General features: G+C 41.9%; 2 protein-coding genes across 2 annotated transcripts in view; one reads left to right on the plus strand and one right to left on the minus strand.

Moving 5' to 3' along the window:
- Positions 1–5401, minus strand: part of Zfyve26 (zinc finger FYVE-type containing 26) — a 63700-nt gene extending 58299 nt beyond the window's left edge. Inside the window, exons 1-3 of the mRNA XM_059279096.1 lie at positions 5289–5401; positions 4534–4810; positions 2812–2890 (exon numbers count right to left, since the gene is read on the minus strand). Of these exons, the coding sequence (XP_059135079.1) occupies positions 2812–2890; positions 4534–4727 (273 nt within the window). The 5' untranslated portion in view covers positions 4728–4810; positions 5289–5401. The remainder of the gene's footprint in view (positions 1–2811; positions 2891–4533; positions 4811–5288) is intronic.
- A 2179-nt stretch (positions 5402–7580) lies between these two features.
- Positions 7581–19751, plus strand: part of Rad51b (RAD51 paralog B) — a 539444-nt gene continuing 527273 nt past the window's right edge. Inside the window, exons 1-4 of the mRNA XM_059279928.1 lie at positions 7581–7675; positions 9510–9618; positions 11132–11245; positions 14032–14148. Coding sequence (XP_059135911.1) covers positions 9535–9618; positions 11132–11245; positions 14032–14148 — 315 coding nt within the window. The 5' untranslated portion in view covers positions 7581–7675; positions 9510–9534. The remainder of the gene's footprint in view (positions 7676–9509; positions 9619–11131; positions 11246–14031; positions 14149–19751) is intronic.

Below are 19751 nucleotides of genomic sequence, written 5' to 3' on the forward strand. Positions count from 1 at the left end.
AAGGTTTGTTCATTTCATGTGGCTTTTCTCTTCTTCTTTCTCTGTTTGGAGACACGGTCTTGCCTGGTAGCCCAAGCTGGTCCTGTACTTAGGTCCTCTTGCCCTGTTTTCCTCCTGCTGGGATGAGACCGACACCATAACCTGACTCCCTCTTTTTGAAAAAAATCACTCCTTTTTTTCAATCAAGAATTTTTGTTGCTGTGGGCAAAACAGCTACAGGAAAGCCTTGGAGGGCATGCCCTCATAATCCTCTTTAATCCAACCGTGCTTTTGGTGTTCACTATCCTTTGTATACCAGTTGTTGAAAAAACAAAACAAAACAAAACTAAAGGGAAGGATCTAATGTCTATTTAGCATGCATGCCTGGCAGAGGGTGCTGTATTTCATCTCCAAATCAAAAGAAACCCATGGCATGAAGCTATGTGTTTTTTTTGTTTGGTTGGTTTTTTTGGAGCTAGGGTTTCTCTGTGTAACAGCTCTGGCTGCCTGGAACTTACTTTGAGATATATTTTCATTTCTTTCTTTCTTTCTTTTTTTTAGGTTTTTTGTTTTGTTTTGTTTTGAGACAGGGTTTCTCTGTAGCTTTTTGGAGTCTGTCTGGAACTCACTCTGTAGGCCAGGCTGGCCTTGAACTCACAGAGATCCACCTGTCTCTGCCTCCCAAGTGCTGGGATTAAAGGTGTACACCACCACTGCCCAGCCTAGTGATATATTTTTAATCTAGAAAAATTAAAAAAAATATAACTATGTAAGCTATAATACAACTATAATATATAAAACTTAAAATCAATGAAGGAGAAGTATGACTAATGACACTGAAAATTTATTTACCAAGCCGGGCGGTGGTGGCGCACGCCTTTAATCCCAGCACTTGGGAGGCAGAGCCAGGCGGATCTCTGTGAGTTTGAAGCCAGCCTGGGCTACAGAGCCACATCCAGGACAAGCACCAAAACTACACAGAGAAACCCTGTCTCAAAAAACCAACCAGCCAACCAAACAAACAAAAATTCATTTACCACATAATTTTAAACAGCAGCATAGTGTATTGCATATAGATATGCTTCCATTTATTAACCGGGCCCGTGTCCCATGGACATGAGAGTTATTTCTAGCTTTCCTCTCTTTGTAGCGGCTTATCAGCAAACATCTTGTAGCTAAACCTTTATACACAGGCTTACACATGTAGGCCTAAACCACTGCAAGATAAAGAGACAGAAGATAAAAGCGAATGAAGGAAAGGAAAAGAGCAGGACCGCTTCACCTAACAATTAGAAGGCAGCCCTTGGCAGGCCATGGGAGCCTGGGAAAGCAAGCAGCTCTGCGTGTCCAGAGCACGCCGACACACCTGGCTCTCTAGTACTCCCAAGCGCACCCGAAGTCTTGGTAATCACCGAACAGTTTATGGTTCGCCAAACAACACAACTAGTCCTAGCACTGTTTAAAGAAGCGAATCACTGGAGCTGTAAGGACTACGCAATCTGTCTGATATTGGCCAAAACAAGAACAATTCCCCGTCTGGCCTAAGGAGCCAGGGAAGTGAAATCCACCACCTGATGTTGTTGAGCAACCTTCCAGAGAATAAGCAGCCAATGAGGTCACAAGTCAGCAAGCCAGCAGACCTCTCCCCCCAGAGGAAAGGTCAGTTAGTTCAACAGGCTTCGTGTTTGTAATAGGGAGATCCTTATTCAGTAACAAAGCCCCTCCATTCCCCTCCCTTCCAAATGCTAGTGAATCTTCTTTTTCTTTCTTTACCTCATTTTTGTTACCTTTCTCTCTCTTTAGTGCTGACTCTTAACTATCCTAGGTTTCATTATTTTACAGTTCTGCTTCTCTTACTTGCTCTTTCTGCTAGTCTTTCTGTAATTTCTCTTTGCTAGGCAACCAGCTAAATGTCTGTCTAAACAATACATTTAGGCCGGGTGGTGGTGGCACACACCTTTGATCCCAGCACCAGAGAGGCAGAGGCAGGAGGATCTCTGTGAGTTCGAGGCCAGCCTGGTCTACAAAGTGAGTTCTAGGACAGGAACGAAAGCTACATAGAGAAATCCTGTCTTGAAAAACAATAACCAAAAAAGATTTAGATCAGGAATTTTTGGTATAGTTATGGGTGAGACAAATGTGAAAAAAATGGAACTAAACAAACAAAATAATCCTGATGAGTAAAAGCAATAAATACAAGGGAAAAAATGATGGATATTTAAAAATTGCATTTCTTACTTTCAAGTCCATGTAGGCTAAATATAATACTGAAGTGGAAAATGGACAGGGGTTGGGGTACGTCAGATCTTGGTTTCATCTCTGGTTTTGCTGGAGTCATTTTCTTGAGTCAAATGTTCCGTGTGTGTGTGTGTGTGTGTGTGTGTGTGTGTGTGTGTGTGTGTGGTGTGTGTGTGTGTGTGTGTGTGTGTGTGTGTGTGTGTGTGTGTCTGTGTTTGAGACAGTTTCATTATGTTGCCCAGGCCAGTTTTGAACTCCTGGACTCTGGTGATCTTCTTGTGTCAGCTTCTTGAGTGCTGGGATGACAGGCTTGTGCCTCCCACCCCACCTGTCTTGGCATAGTCACTGAACTCCACAAAATTCTCTTCTAGAGCAAGACTTCTAGAGATATATAACAAAATACTACCACTCCTAATGATATTATATGCTAAGGTACCAGGGTAAATTAATAAGCAAATCATTTCCACAGTCAAAACTGAGAAAGACCACAACCAACCACGAAATAAAGGAAGTAACAGACAGGAGGAAAAACATAACTCCTAAGTTCTTCTCAGTCCTGGCCTCAGGGAAAAATTTAAATGTAAACCCACGTACTTTTTCTTGGTTCAACCATTTTTCCAGTACGAGAAGCCAGAGCCAGGCTAATCTTTGAGGGTTGATATCTGGCCTGCATCTGAAAAGGAAAAGAATTTTTTAGTAAAAGAGGAGTTTCACCTGACCCTTTGTCTTTTGTGACTCGAGATTTTATTTCAGTTTTCAGTTCAGGCTATTTTCAACCTGAACAGGCAAGTCCTCATGAGAAATTCTCAAGTGCAAGGAACAGCTCAACAAAACAGAACCCTGTAACTTCCAGCCTCCACTAATGTCTGGACCACCTTATCGAATCGTGTTTTATCTTCCCAGCTGGAGTGTTCTTGGGCTGGAACTCCGGGCTCAGGTGAGTCTCCTCTGTGTTCAGCCTCCAGAGTGTCCGGAGCCACAGCCACAGCCTCAGCACACCTGGCTCAGGCTTACTTGTAGGAATACTCCTCCAGAGAAAGTCACAGTCCATGTGAAATATATCCGCCACTCACTGTTTTGAGACAGGGTCTCATACTGCATAGTTCAGGCTGGTCTTGAACTCATAGCAATCCTCCCGCCTCAGGTGGGATGCATGGGTTAAACTACCATACCCAGCCCCTAAGTGTACTTTTGAATACCAAACATTAATCAAATACAAAAGAATAAAAGGAGTTCATAGAAATTCATTTGTAACTATGTAGTTATAGGAATTCATAAGCCTGACTGAAGTCAGTCGTTTGGGGAGTAACATCCTAGGACCCAAATTTAAGGAGAAAAAAACAACAGAAGAGTGAGTTGCTTCTCTGGTTTTTATGTGCTAATCCAATAATTCCACAGGCTTACAACAGAAGGAACAAAATAGTACATTTGGCTCCTATGACACCAGTTCACAGCACTGCTAAGAATTTAAAGATCTAGAATGGAGAACTGTGGTTACCAAGAGGCAAGGAGGGGCCGTGGTGTAAATATACAGTATAAGAGCAAGGAGTGAGAGAATTCCTATGTAGTGGTGAGTACTTCTGTATTTTTATTACAGGACAGTCACCTCAACCCTCGTATGGGTAAAACTGCACAGAATTACAAGTAAAAAGCAAATATAGAGTTAAACACGGTAAAAATCAAGTAAGATCTTTACTGTAGTTAATGTACTGAGGTCAATTTCCTGATTGTGATATTTTACTACAGCTGGATGAGAGGTCACAACTGGGGAAGCTGGAAAAGGGAGTACCCTGAACACGATTATTTTTCAACTTTTTGTGGGTCTACAATTATTTCAAAATACAAAGTTTTCAGTTAATGCACTTTCAGTCCTTTGGTAAAGCCACACCTCATTACTCTTACAAGTAAGAGGAGAGGGTAGATTTGTCTTTTGGTGACAAGAAGCGGTTACAGCATCTTCTATTGATAATAAACAAGGAGTGATTTCAGAAACCTTTTCGTAAATTTCTCTCTCTCCCTCCCTCTCTCTCTTCCTCCCCCTCTTTGAGACAAGGTTTCTCTGTGTAGCTTTGCTCCTTTCCTGGAACTCCCTCTGTAGCCCAGGCTGGCCTCGAACTCACAGAGATCCGCCTGCCTTTGCCTCCCGAGTGCTGGGATTAAAGGCATGCGCCGCCGCCGCCACCACCACCACCACCGCCCGGCTAGTTTTGCTAAATTTTTAATTGAGTAGTTGACTGGGGGCATAAAGACCAGACTCCAAATACTGAACATTGTGTCTTCCTCTCTGAGATCCTGGTAAGAAGGGAGGTCGCTTACCTTAGCAGAACGGGACACTGCACCAGCGCCTGTAGTATGTCTTCCACCTTTTTGGGGATATCCCCTTGTCCCTTGTGTAGCTGAGGTACACATGCCTGTGCCAACTCCCAGTCGCCCCTCCGCAGGCACTCACAGAAAAATTCAAAAAGCTGCTCCTCGGTAGCGGTTTCCTCTTTTCCAAATGGGTAACTCATTTTCCCAGCACAGAGTGCAGGGAGGTAGAAAGAGAGGCCTTATGCGGAATACATTTTTAATTTTCTTATGCGAGGAGTATCTCCTAGAAACAAAACACCAGCTGAGAAGAAACGAAACTGTTTGGATAAACCACCAGCTACTAGCCCGAAAGAAAAAGGCAGAACTTACTTTTCTAATTATTGTTTTGGGTTTAATTTGACCTGTTACTAACTCCTCTTGAGATCCGTCTCTTTCTCTAAAGGGGTGGATCCCATCTCCTAACGCGGACCCAATATATAATAATCTTAATATTTGCGTTAGCTTGGAGCGCAGACACATAAATTTACTTCCGCATTCGCTCCTGAACATTTTGTCAGTCGGATTACAAACCTCTAGGTGGGTGCTTTGTTGGTAAGGATGAGCACTCCTTTGGTTTGAGCCTTCTGTTAAGGCAGAGGATTAAAGATCACGAGATCAATCTGGGACCGAACGGGAGAGCCGGGAGGCTGGGGGACAGGGATGCTCCCCCTAGCGGGGTCGTGGACAGCACCCTTGCCGTCTTCCCTGCGCTTTACACTCACCTGCTCCGGGAGTCAAAAGCATTTTCGCTTCCAGGGCAGCCATGTTTGAGCCCAGTCAGGTGACAGATCCCATTGCAAAGAGTGGTGGAAGGGGCTGGGATGACGAATGAGAGCGCCACTCCTATTGGCTTAGGAGAAGGAAGATGCAAATCAAGTACCAGAGTTATTTGAGTCACGTGACAGCACCGGCTCGCTACGGTGAAGCTACGGAAGAGTTAAGTCCGCTAGCTACCGGGCTGAGGACCCTTCCTAATCATGATTGCTTCTCCTTGCAACACCTTTAGTTACGCATTTCGGGGGAATTGAGGCCGGGAATAGCTGTGTTCCACAGCCCCGCCAGTATCTCAGTGCCAGCCAGTGACAGATGCTGGGGATGTCTACAGGAGTCCTGGATCCTCCTGCATCATTATTCCATCTACCTGGGATATATATTCATTTATACATAACTATCATGCATATATTATATATTATAACATATAATTATGTATAAATCAGAAGACCGAGGTCGACACAGAAGAGTTGTGCAACCGAAAGCAAAGAGTGAGCAAAGGCTTTTCACAAATTCAGTAATCAAGACAGTTCTTAAGTTTTTCTTACCGCGACTGCTTTACTATTAAACCTACTTGATTTCCTTTATTTCTTTTTCAACTACACTCAGTGTTTTTTTTTCAATGTATATTTTAGTTTGAGAAGCTTCAGTTAGCTTCAAAGTGCAAAGCAAAACGAACACTTAAGCTCTCTTTCCAAAACTGAAATAGGCAGCTAGCCCATCCTTTCTCCAACTCCTCAGCCCCCCCAAAGACGTTTCTTTGGCTCAGAAAGTAACTTAAAATTCGATTCAATAAGGAAAAGAATTTCCAGGCAAGGTTTTCCCTGCTTCACACTGGTCTTGAGAGGTTCTTCCCCCTCGATTTTGATAATCACTACAACGGAGAAATTTAATTGGATTAAGAGGCTAGGCTGATAGTATGAACTACAATTCCCAGAACGCAGCGGGACCAACCCGAACTTTTGCCTGCTTCTGATTGGATGAGTTGGCAGAGTACCGACCAACCAGCAATCCAGTTGTTGCTGTGCGCACTTTTCGCGGGTAATTGTGTGAGGGTGGGGGAAAGTTTGAAAGTTCGATGCTGCTGACCTGGTACTGGAGTTTTCTGAGGGGGGCAGTTGTGGGGAAGTGGGTGTGCTCATTATCTCGTACCTTCTCTCCGGGCCTGTGGATGTTGATACCGGGTGGCAGAGAGTCCTGGGTACCGGGCACGCCTTCTGCTTCCCGTAAGGGCTCGTCCCTGGAACCTCGGCTTGGGTCCTGGGCTTTCTCAGGGGTGGGTGATGCTTGGAAGCTGCCCTGTTTTATTAGTGCATTCTGCATGAGGTTTTCTACCTCTTGATGTTTCTCCTTCCGCTTCGGAGCAATCAGGGATCTAGGCAAGTTTAGGGACTGCCACACTTTTGGAATCTGGACTCAGATCTCTGGATTCGAAAGCTGGCTCCATCCCTGGCTAGTTTGCTCGGTTTTCAGCTTAGTGCCTCAGAGTATCCTTATGTGTAAACTGAAGTAAAAACATCAGAAGCATTTAAAACTAGAGTTTTAAACCAAAGTTTAAGACGCGTATTAAGGGCCCAACAAATAATCCCCCAACCCCGACAAAACAGCTGTTTTTGTTACTTCCCTATTTTTATTGAGCGCCTAACATAAACTCAATCTGAGTTGCCATCTCCTCTGTCTCCAAGACAGATGGACGGACGGACGGACAGACAGACAGACAGACAGACACACACACACACAGCAGGAAGAAAGGCATAAGCTATAATAACACACAGATAAGATTAAGGAAGATATAAGTGCCAAGTGTGGTAGCAGCACTGGAAAGGAAGGGACTGATTGTCAAGGCTTTGTGTGTGGAAGTGGAAGGTTAACCTAATCTAACCTAACCTAACCTAACCTAACCTAACCTAACCTAACCTAACCTGTGGTCGTGTTAGAAGTACCACATGTTTGTCTATGACAACGGCCTACCTTGAGCATTATGCACTAGCTCTGGAGTAGAAACTAGAATTGCCCTTATTTTACACATGAGGAAAACAGTGCTCTAGGAAATGAAGTAACTTTGCCAGGAAGGGACCCCCCTTTTCAAGGTTTTTTTTTTTAAATGTGATCCTAAAAGTTTGGAATTGTCATGTGGTCCGGTGATCCTGTGAGACATTTTAGGCAATGGAACTGACTTTTAAGGAAGCTAGTTCTAGCAAGATTGTGACATTCAACCTACTTTTTTTTTTTTTTCAGGCCAATTTGAGACTTCTCCCTGTCTGCTTCTTCAGCAACTACAACTATACTTGGGGCATAGTTGTAGCTATTTGAGTGTATATCCCTCCACCTTTCAGTTGTAAGTATGAAAAAGAGAGGAAATGAGTTTAAAGGTTCTTAAACCACTGGGCTCAGCGGAATATGTGCTTAAGAAATATTGGAGAATGAAACAAACAAATTGAGAATGTTATATTGAGAGAATTTATATTATATTTGGGAGAGTAGGGAAATAACTCGAAGCCATAAACAGTGAGGGCAAATGATGGGAGTGGTAATATTAAATCACAGTGGTTATTGCTAAAGTCTTTGTAATTTTGGCTTGTGTTTTTTTTTTTTAATATTTTTGGCTTGAACTTACTCATTAAGTGATGTTATTGCCTAGAACTGCCTTATCTGAAATGCAGTAAGTAGCAGATAAATGTTCCTTGGTAAATTTTCTCTTAAGGAAGCAATCAGCCCTAAGAAATTCCCATTGAGAGAAATAAAGGGAATATGTTTTGTTTCTGTGGGGAAAACAAAAGAGAGGAAAGTAGGATGAAGGATGGAGGGAGAGAGAGGAGGGGATTTCATGTAATTCAGATAATTTAAGTGTTAAACAGAATTGGGCTATAGTGCTGGTAGTAGATATCTTAGTTCTTGTATATAGATTTGTTCTTTGACCTATAGTTATTGATTGTTATTACTTCACTCCATGGAATAATGAGTTCCTCTTCTAGTATTTCTGGAGGACACTTTGCCATATCAATGAGATACACAGCCTCTTCTTTGCATGCATTATTACAGAGATTACAACAGTTCTAACTCCCCCAAAGACAAGTATTTCATGAGTCTCAGTTAGCAAGGTACAAAACCAGAATTTAATTCCACATGAGACAGCAATCAGCTAGTATAATAAAGAATACTTTTATTGCTAACACTTACAATAGTAAAGTCTCATTTGATTGAGATTTGTTCTGACTCTTAGAAAAAGCAAGGGTTAAATAAGATTTGTGGTCTTACGATAACAGTGGTTAAGGGGATTGGTCAAACTGCCTGGATGGAATTCTAAATCTGCTGTTTGTTTTTTTCTGATGATAGTGGGATAGCTGACATTTGCAGAGCAGCTTTCTCCTGTGTAAAACAGACAACCTACTTTCATTATAATCTGTTGAGAATATTAATAAATATGTCTGTTTATTCTTGTTTAGAGCATGGTTGGTATGTAGCAGATGTCTATTTGTCCTTGTTATAGTTCAATGCAGAGTTGCTATTTGGAAATGCGTCTTGAAGATTACGTAGCCAAATGAAATGTGTAAATAACGCTCAATATCTTAAGATTGTTACAGGTGATGGCGCATCTTGGTAGTCGGCTTGACACTTGACCCCCCTGAGAAGAGGGGACCTCAGTTGAGGAATTGCCTCCATCAGATTATCTGTGGGGACATTTTCTTGATTGTTAATTGATAGAGGAGGGCTCAGCTCACTTTTGAGGGTCCTACTCCTGAGCCAGAATGCCCGGTGAGCAAGCCTTCCTCTGTGGTCTCAGCTTCTGTTTCTGCCTCAAGCTCTTGCCTTGAGTTCCCGCCCTGGCTTCCACTGACAATGGAATGTAGTTTGTTAGCCACGTAAACCCTTTCTTCCCTGGTTGCTTTTGGTCGGCGTTTTATCACAGCCACAGAAGGCAAACTAGACTGCAGTGTAAATCTGAAGTGCTGTTAAAGTCATGTACTATCAGAGAATTGGATGGAATGTTTTCTGAGGTTGCTTTCTTTCTCTGTGTACATGGTCGATAAGCAAGTGTCTCTTCTACACTCATTAGCAATTTTTCCGTGTTTTGTTTTGCACGTAGAAAAGTTTGAAGGACTTTTTATTTTATAGGGTGTTTTGTATAGTCTGTCCGCTATCATTTTTATTACTTTCTGATGTTTTTCAAGATTCTTCTTTGGGAGATCTAGAAAGATGAGCAGCAAGAAACTAAGACGAGTGGGTTTATCACAAGAGCTGTGTGACCGTTTGAGCAGACATCAGATCGTTAATTGTCAGGTAAAAATTTATGTATTTTTAGATACATTTTATGTACAAATTAATTTTAAGTTTACATTAATAACTGTTAAACTTGGGTTATGAAGGCTTAGGGTTGTAGGGTCTGGGGAGATGGCAGAGTCAGTAAAGTTCTTGCCATGAAAACGTGAGGACCTGAGCTCTTATCCCCAACCCTGTCATAAAAGGCCAGGCCTGGCAGTGCACACCTGAACTCCCGACTCCAAGGAGGCAAAGACAGGAGGATCCCTGTGGCTTGCCGGGTAGCCAGTGTAGCCAAATTGTGACCTCCACATCTGTCTCAGAGGTCAGATCTTAAAGAGTGACTGAAGGAGACATTCAATGTTGACTTCTCGCCTCCACATGCCTAGACAACAGAAAAATAAAAATGTAGATGTACAAAAACAAGTGAAATAATGGTGCTCCCTATACATGATTTAGGTTGCATTTGCAGCTGGAATTTTATGCACTGAAGTGCAATGGTTTTGTATTTTTAGGTGAGGATGATCATGGCATAAGGAAGAATGCCTGTGTCATTAGTTTGGGGTTCCTGAGAAGTTTCATCCATTTAAAATTATTTTTTTTATTATTACTTGAGAAATATGACTTAAATGAGATTACCGAGAGGATGATTTCTCTTAGGAGAGACATTAATAGTTAGAGTTATTATTATGATTTACTGATGTTAGGCACTGAGCCCCAGGTTTAAGTGTTCTGCAGCTGAGTTATACCCCCGTCCAGCAGTAAATTTTTGGGACTGGCTTGATAAATGTATACAACAGAGGTTGCTTTTTTTTCTTTTTCAGATGCTACATCTTTAAGTACAGTAAAGAAGAATTACCCTCTTAGGAGGGTAAATTAGGGTTAAAATTTATTTTAGGATTTTTGTCTTTAATGAACACATTTTCACAACATACAATTTTTGGGGATTGTTTATTTTCGTGATATCTTTATTCTGTTAATACATTTAATAGTAATGTCTATATTTTAAATGGTTTAAAAGTATGAATTCAACATTTTATTCTGTATTCTAAATTAAACATTAAACATCCCCATTCTCTCATAGTCAAAGACTTTTCTCTGAGTTAGCTTTTAGCCTAAAAAGCCAACACTTTTAAACCTGATTCTTTTGGGCATACATTTGGACCCAAACTCAAGTGCAGTGCTCATCTGAACTTGGACTGGGTGGTGCTGTGTGTGGCATTGCTTGGTGTATCTTCTGAGACACGCTGCCTAGACTGTGTAAAAGAGCGTAAGACTGCCTCACATCCCTGAGTTAAGGCATACGTAGGGCGAAACTCAGTGGTAGGATGTAAAAGAGGCGTACATCTTCTGTCTGCAACAAATTTCACCTCTGCCTAGAGATGAACAGCAACTGGAAGTTTCTTTTTGTTTTATATCCACTTTTCTTTTAAAATAATAACAAAAAGAGCCATGATGAAAATTTCTTTTTCATTCTTTTATCTTTGTTACACATGCATGTTAAATATTTACTTTTCCTTTTTCTCTTTTTCAGGACTTTTTAGGTCTCTCCCCGCTGGAACTTATGAGAGTGACTGGCCTGAGTTATGGAGGTGTCCACGAGCTTCTGTGTGTGGTCAGCAGGGCCTGCGCTCCACAGATGCAAACGGTGTGTGTAACGTGGACAGCTCCCTCGTGAAAGCAGTGCTTTAGCTCAGATGGGAAGGATGAAGAGGGGAGACAGGCGAAGACACCGGGGATGGAGGTGGGGTGGGGAAGTGTCTGGCCACTGGGATAGCAAATGCACAGGCTCTGGGAAAGGTGCTTGTTCAGTGATTAGCCTAGGCTGTGCCAGTGGAATACAGTCAAGAAGAGAGTTGCAGAGATGCAGCCAGTGAGAGAAGCAGGAGGCAGCGTGGGGTCTTGCAGACCACGCTGAGGATTTGGGACGTTATTCCAAAAGTGGTAAATCATAAAAGGGGACAGTGAGAGAAGCAGACCACGCTGAGGATTTGGGACGTTATTCCAAAAGTGGTAAATCATAAAAGGGGACAGTTGGTGCATTTGAAAAAAAATAGGTCTTGAATGCACATTGAAAACAAGCAAGAAAACATTCAGAAGCAAGAGGCAGTGTGGGGTCTTGCAGACCATGCTACAGATTTGGGACATTTTCCAAAAGTGGTAAATCATAAAAGGGGACAGTTGGTTCATTTGAAAAATAGGTCTTGAACGCACATTGAAAACAAGCAAGGAAATATTCAGAGTCTACTAAAATATCTGTTACTCTGTTCTGGAAATGGTAACGGGCTATTGGTGTGGTATTGTAGCAGAGGCTGGAGCGCTGATCACTGTGAGAGCAGTTTAGGAGGGAGGATTATTAGGAAAAAAGTCTTAGTCTCACAGATGAGAGACTTAAAATGAAAGAGTAAAACCTAAAAGAGAGAAAAGAAAGAGGGAGAGAGATGCCCCCTAATGTTTAGTCCCCCAACATAACACCAGTTCACCCCTTCCTGGTTGCCACTGCCCATGACAACCTGGATTTCCTACAGTCAAAGGGGAATTGTCTGCACGCCATGCAGACTCTTTGGATATCTGATTGTATACTGGCTAAAACTGAAAAGTTGGGGTAGATATGTCAAGTGGCTCTGACGGTCACAGAGGCTCGATCCACAGTTGGAACCGCTGCCTGGCACCCAAAAGAACCTTTGTAGATGATGGTTGAATAAAGAGAGTCACTTGGTACAAGTGTTTCACTGTGGCCATGGCTGCGGTGACCTTAAGTGAAGAGTCTGGAGGCTCCCTGGAGTCCGGTCAAGCTCCTCTGCTTCCCTCAGACCGTCTTTCTCTGTTGCCAGTTTGTGAAGCATGGTGTAGCATGAGTTCCCTCTGTTCACTCTTTTGTTCTATTATGAGCCAAGAGTGTGCGAGTGTGCTTAAACTCGTTACTTTCTGATGGTGATTTGCAAATTAAAAAAAAAAAAAGAATTTGTCGTGTTAAAAACCCTTCAGATTTGTGGTGCAGCACTCAGGTGCAGCACTCCTCCTGCTTCCCCACTTTATAACTGTAATTTTGCGACTGTTATGAATTGTAATGTAAATATCTGTGTTTCGTGGTGGTCTTAGAGGGGTTGCAACCCACAGGTTGAGAACCTCTGTTCTAAGCCAACATCAGTGTTTCCTCAAAATGATAATTGGTGGGGTTGGAGAGATGACTCAGCAATTAAGGACCCTGGCTACTTTTCCAGAGGACCCAGGTTTAATTCCTAGTTCCCACATGGCAGCTCACACCATAACTCCAATCTCAGGGGATCCAATACCTTCTCCTGGCCTCTTCACTCACCAGGCATGCATGTGGTACACAGACATACATGCAGGCGAAACACCCATATACACAAAATAAAAATTAAACAAAAATAGGGTAATTTGTTATATTTACCACAAATGCGTGGATTTAAGAAGAGAAAGTTGTTGCCTCATAGTCTGGCTCAGGCACAGCTGCACCCTCTCCAGAGTATCTAGGGGAGAATCCCTTCCTCACCTCTTGCAGTTGCTGAAGAATGTTGGCATGCCTTGGCTTGTGGCCCCTTCTCCCTCTGCTCTGTCTTCACATCAATGACTTCTATTGAAGCTGCCTTTGCTTCTGTCTTAGAAGAATACTTTTGTTGGCATTTGTGGTCCGCACACATAATCCAGGATTATCTCCTCATCACACCGTCTTTAAGTTAGTCACATCTGTAGAGAGCCTTTCTCCTTTAAATATAGTGACATTCACAGACAGGCTCCAGGGATTTGGCGTGGATATCTTTTAGGGGCCATTTCTCACCCATCTCTCCAGCCTCCTTCAAGCTGTGCTCCACAAATCAACCTGAGTTCGAAATGATCACATGGGCCCTGTTGCCTCTGCCCCAGAGCTCCTGGTGTGAGGCTCCTGCTTGCTTCTCCAGCCTTGTCACAGCTGCTCTGCTGTCCCAGTCTGTCCGTCAGCCATCCTAAGTGAACTCCTTTGAATTATTTGTGGTTTGTAGTTTCCCTTAGCTTCTCCTGCTTCCCCACTTCTCGGTCTTTCTGTGTGCGTCCTCGCCTCTTTGGCAGGAGTTCACTTTCCTTTTGCTTATCTAACAGTGGATTCAGAGTTTTGCACAGATATCTAGCACTTCAGTGAAGCCCTCCAGACCACCATGTCTGGGCCAGGTGTAATTCGTTTGTAAGTCTAATAAGTTTGTAAGTTAACAATGTTGTAGTCACCCAGTGTCTGAATCCCATAGTCCTTGTTTTCTGATAAGCCTGTGTGAGCAAGGTAACTGTTTGTTATTGTCCATCCTTATAATTTAGCATGGTCATCGACACTGGGTAAATATTCACTAGTCAAATGAGTAATAGAGGAAAGAAGGCTGGGTTATGGTTACAGAGTTGGTTTGTAACAGCTGAGTGGAACTGAATGATTTTCTTGTTCAGGCTTATGAGATACAGCTGCGGAGGTCTGCTGCTCTCTCCCCAGCCTTCCTGTCTACTACCCTTTCTGCGTTGGATGAAGTCCTGCATGGTGGTGTGGCTTGTGGATCGCTCACAGAGGTAAAGGAAACCCGTACCTTCTTCTATAAGTGTCAGAGCCAGGAGGAGTGGTTAGTTAAAAAAGACACAAATGACCTCATGGAAACGAATGTGAACTAAGTTGTAAGTACTTTGCTGGGATCGTCCTCCAGCCAGGGTCAGTGCAGCTGCTTTATAAACGGAGGCATTACACAAATCCTGCTGACTGACTACATGTGTCCCGCTTTTTGTTTCTTTGACTTGCTTCAGAAAGTGGTGAGTAGTGGGCTCTGAGGAGGTGTCTGAGTGGGCAGAGTCCTTCTGCTTGCCTTGCAGTCACGAGGGCCTGAGTCGGGGTCACCAGCACCGGTGTAGAAGCCAGCTGTAGTGGTGTGTGTCTGTCATGCCAGTGCGGTGGAGAGGAGCCGATTCTGTCTCGAAACTCAAGATGGAGAGGAGCAGAGGAAGACGTTGAGTGTTGATCGCAGGCCTCAATCACGTGCACACACACCTGCACATGTACACGCCTGCATGAATACACACACACACACACACACACACACACACACACACACACACATGCAACCACAATATTATGAAATAGTATTAGGAAACAATTTGAGTGAATTAAAAGAATAATCACTACTTAGGAGATTTCTAGTATGAGTCAATTTTGATAATATTTGAGCAAATAGCATATTAAACTGTAGGGAGCTATTTTTGTGTCGTGCTATTGATAGCATTCGATTCTAGGAAGCAATCACTTACTGTATTATTTTATGTTGTTGCATAATGAATTGTTCTCAAGCTAACTGGCTTGAAGCAACGAGGAACACTGACTTCACAGTGTCTTGGGAGTGTCTGAGCTTAGGGACATTGGTAGTACCTGCAGTCAGCCACAGTTGAAGATGCCCAGAGGAGCTGACTCCCAGGGCCTCACTCACTGGCAGGCTGCTGCTGTGTTTTGGCAATTCCTCCCTAAGTGGGGGCTTCACAGTCTGTATCTTCTCATGACATCCTGGCTGGCTTCATGCAGGGTGGGTTGGCCAAAAGATAGCAAGATGGAAGTGGTGGTGTCCTTGGTGATTACGCCACTGCTTATGACAGGTTCTCTTCATTGTAAGTGAGCTGTAAGCTCAGCTCAGGGTCAGGGAAAGGAAATTTAGGCTCTGTCCTTTGAATGAAGTTTCAGGAAGCAGAGAGCACTTCAGGAGCACTGTGGCTCTTTTCCTTGAAAAGAGCATTGGTGTGTATGGGTGTGGCATCTGTAGGCTGCTTATCAGTATCCTGAGAACTTCTTGCCTGAAAATTTCAGAATCAAACTTCTAAGAGCAGACCCACTGTGTGTGTGTGTTCGTGTGTGTGTGTGTGTGTGTGTGTGTGTGTGTGTGTGTTCCTCGGTATCGAACCCAGGACCTTAAGCATATTATGCAATGTCTGACTCACTGAGCTACATCCCCAGTGTTTTCTTATAGTTCTCATAATCATAATTTAATTGTAATTTTTTTCCTAAAGATAGGAATCCTGTTTTAGGGACTATTTTATTTCCTTTATTCCTAGAGAGATTTAAAGACTGCTGTGTCTAGTAGATACCTATTAAATAGTTGATGAATGAATAAGCTAATTGAAGGGCTTGTTGTTGTCATTGATTGCCACCAGATGGTGCCAGAATTACACTTTACACGCAATCCTTTTGAGGTTTGGCTGGACCAGGTCAATTAAGGACTATAGTACTGATGGAGTTGTAAATTTACTTATACAGAAAAAAATAAAAACAAAAACAAAAAAACCAACTGAATCTAAAGACGATTAACCAATGCATGTGTTTTATCCTTGAGTTTTATAGTGATTTCCCCACCTTGTTCCTTTCACTTCACTTATAAATTGTTTGAATTCAAGTGAAGTTACAAGCCTTTTGGGTGTTTTGTAACGATCCGTCTGGCTGGCTTATAAGGCTGATTAGTAACGAATTCTTTACTTTCTGCCCTGGTATAGTTCATTTCTAAAATGTCTTGGAGGCTTTCAGTTGAATTCAGGGAATAGCTTACCTGCATCCTGAATTTTTACCATTCTCTGTAGTTTCCTTTTACTTTATAGTTACGTGGGAGGTATACAGTTTTTTTTGTTTTTGCTTATTTTTGAACTTTAAAAATCATATATCTGTGATTAAGTCATCTCTCATGTCTCCTTTATAAATTGCTTTTTTCATTTAATGTTATTTCTAAGATTTTTTTTTTTTCATGTTGCTTCAGGTAGCAAGAACATAATTTTTGCTGCTGGGTTATATTTCATTTTGAGACTATGTCACAATGTACTGCTTTTGTTATTAGTGAACGTTTGGATTGTTTCTCATTTGCTGCTGATAGGAATAAGTCCTGTGAAAACTTTTGCACAGGCTGCTGGATAGCATAGGGAAGTTTCCCTCTGGGTCAGGGATTGGAGAACCACCACCCAGCAGTTAAATTCAGCTCACTGCCCATTTGTGGAAATAAAGTTTTATGGCCAAGCTCATTTGTTTACATTTTGTGTGTGGTTGTCTTGTGACATAAGGGCAGAGTTTAGTTAGTTGTGACAGAGACCATATGGTATGCAAAGCCTGAAGGATTTTCTGTGTGGCCACTGCCTGGAGTGTCTGGCCTGGAGTGGTTTAGTGGTTGCAGTGTGTGCACATGGGTAACCTCACACAGTCAGGACCAGTTGTCCTCCAGAGTGCTATGCTGGCTCATACTCCCACCAACCAAGTGCAGACATCCTGCCAGGCTTCTGTCTTCTTGCCTTGGTACAGTCAGAATTCTGTCCATCCTTAGATCTTAGTTTTATTTTTCCTACCGACTGTTGATCTTTTAGCTGACGTTTGGAGACTTTAAAAACAACTCTCTCCAGGTATAATTTAAATACCTAGAATCCAGACTTTGTCAGCGTCCAGCTGTGCAGTCCCCACTGCGGTCTCCTTCAGGAGGCCTCCATCTTCTTTGTTCCACTTGCAGGGAATCCTCACTTCCATCCTAGGCCCAGGCAAACACAGATCCGTTTTCATCCTCTATAATTTGCTTCCTGTAAGCATTTCACATAAATGAACTCATGCAATTCGTAGTCAGTTCTATTTAGTTTCTTTCACATGGCATTTTTAAGGTAACTAAATGTTGTAGCACATCTAAGGAATTTGTTCTTTTTAATCATTAATATTCCACTGCACAGATAGGGCATATTTTGTTTATTGTTCATTAGTTGACAGGTATTGGATAGTTTCCAGTTTTTATCTATCAGAAATAATGTAATATTTATGGGTATGTTTGTGTAAAATAGGTTTTTGTTAGTCTTGGGTAAATACTCACGTAGGAGTGAATGGAAAGACTGGATTGTATAATGTACTTGGCTCTTTGAGAAACATGGGTTTCCAAAGTGACTGTAGCATTCTGCATCCTCACTGGGATGCACAGTGTTTTTATTCAATACACTCTCACCAACACTTAGCATTTTTTTTTTTTTTTTGATGCCGGTTTTGAACCTAGGTCCTCACACATGCTAAGTACACAGGCTGCCATACATCTATGTCAGTGTGCACCAATGCCTGTTTGTGTTTTATTTGAGTTCCTCTCATGAATGTATGGGTTATTTCTCTGTGGCTTTGTTTTGTATTTCTCCAGTGTGTTCATCTTTATGTCTGCTTGTCTCTTTCATTGTGGCATCTGGCCGTATAGCTCAGGCTGGCTTTGAACTTGTGATCATCTTGCTTCCTATGTGATTACAGATGTGCACCATCATACCCAGCTTCTTTATTTTCTAAGAATCATCTTTTGCTTTTATTTTTTGAACTTGTTTTTATTTTATGTGTATAGGTGTTTGTCTGCATGTGTGTATGTGTACATGCGTGCCTGGTGCCTGCAGAGGCCAGAAGAAGGAGTTAGATTCACTGAAACTAGAGTTATAGATAGCTGTGAGCCACCATGTGGATGCTGGGAACTGAACTCAGATCCTCTGCAAGAGCAGCAAGTGCTCTTATTTGTTGAGCTATCCCTTCAGCTCCATATCTGTAACTTTTTTTTTGTTTTGTTTTTTGAGACAGGGTTTCTCTGTGTAGCTTTGCCTCCTTCCTGGAACTCGCTTTGTAGACCAGGCTGGCCTTGAACTCACAGAGATCCACCTGCCTCTGCCTCCTGAGTGCTGGGATTAAAGGCGTGAGCCACCACCGCCCGGCTCATATCTGTAACTTTTAATTGAATTGTTAATATAGTTGGTTAAAATTGTATTGGGGCCAGTGAGATGGCTCACTGTTTAAAGAAGCTTGCCATTCAGCCTGGTGTTCCAAGTGTGATCTCAGGAACCCACATAGAGATGGATGAGAAAACCATCTCCAGGAAGTCTTCTCTGTACCTCCACGTGTGTGCACAGACACAGTAACAATACACAAATTAACTAAAATAATTGCTGTAGTAAGCCACACCCTTCCTGGTTTGAAAAGGATTACTCTTCTCATATTTCATCATTAAAAATGATGGTGAGTCTTACTGAATCAAGTGATAGAAATTAGCAAGCTGAACAATGTTAGGTTACTGAAGCTGTTAATTAATTGTACTATGATTATGTAAAAAAATCTTATTAGGAAACACACACTAAAATATTTAGTGAATAACTTTGATATATACAGCTAACTCAGACAGTTGAGAGAAATATGTATCTTACACATACATATGTAGACTTGAGAGAGGGCAAAAAAGGATAAAAAAAATGGGAAATGAATTCAAATGGCTTCTGATATTCTGTTGTTACTATTACAATTTTCCTATAAGTTTAAATTTCCAGATAGAAAGTGAAAGAAAATCATCCAACCCATAATATTTGCTGTAGGTATTTGAGACTTATCCTTGGTCAGATTCAAGGAAATTTTCTTCTTTTCCTAGGTACAGTATTAGTTTGGTGTTGACTTGTACCAGGTGCCTTTTTTTTTTGTATGAATTGAAATGAGCATTTTCTGTGTTGATCTAACATGAAGTCAGTAACATTTCCAGGTCCTCTATAGTAAATCATCATTGTCCTTTGGGACAAGCTCAGCTTGATCATGACATATTATTATTTTTTAACTCTTGGATTCAGTTATCTGATATTTGATATTTCTATATCAATACTCATGGTGGAGCTTGGGATATAAGTATCCCTTCTAGTAGTGACTGTCTGCATTAGAATCTATACTAGTTTGGTGTAATGGATTGCGGAATGTTGTCTCCTTTTTACATTGAGTGATAGCATTCACACAATTAACATTGTTTGCTCTTCAGAGCCTCAAAGATTGTTTGGTATTGTTATTTTCTTTGTGGGAAGATTAAAGAGAAAAGAATTCAGTTCCTTCAATGATTATAGGACTACTTACGGTTTCTATTTCTTTCTGAGTAGTTTTGGCAAATGATATTTTTAGGATTTGAGTGAGTGAGTAAGTGTGTGTGTGTGTGTGTGTGTGTGTGTGTGTATGTGTGTGTGTGTGTGTGTGTGTGTTTGAGATAGGTATGTAGCCTTGGCTATCTGTAGACCAGACTGGCCTGGAACCTGCAGAGATCGACCTGCCTCGGTATCCTGAGTGCTCAGATAAAAGGTGTATCTACCACTCCTATGGCTAATATGGCTAACATATTTAAGTTTTCAAATTTATT

The sequence above is a fragment of the Peromyscus eremicus genome, chromosome 14 (genome assembly GCF_949786415.1).
Source record: "Peromyscus eremicus chromosome 14, PerEre_H2_v1, whole genome shotgun sequence".
Classification (NCBI taxonomy): domain Eukaryota; kingdom Metazoa; phylum Chordata; class Mammalia; order Rodentia; family Cricetidae; genus Peromyscus; species Peromyscus eremicus.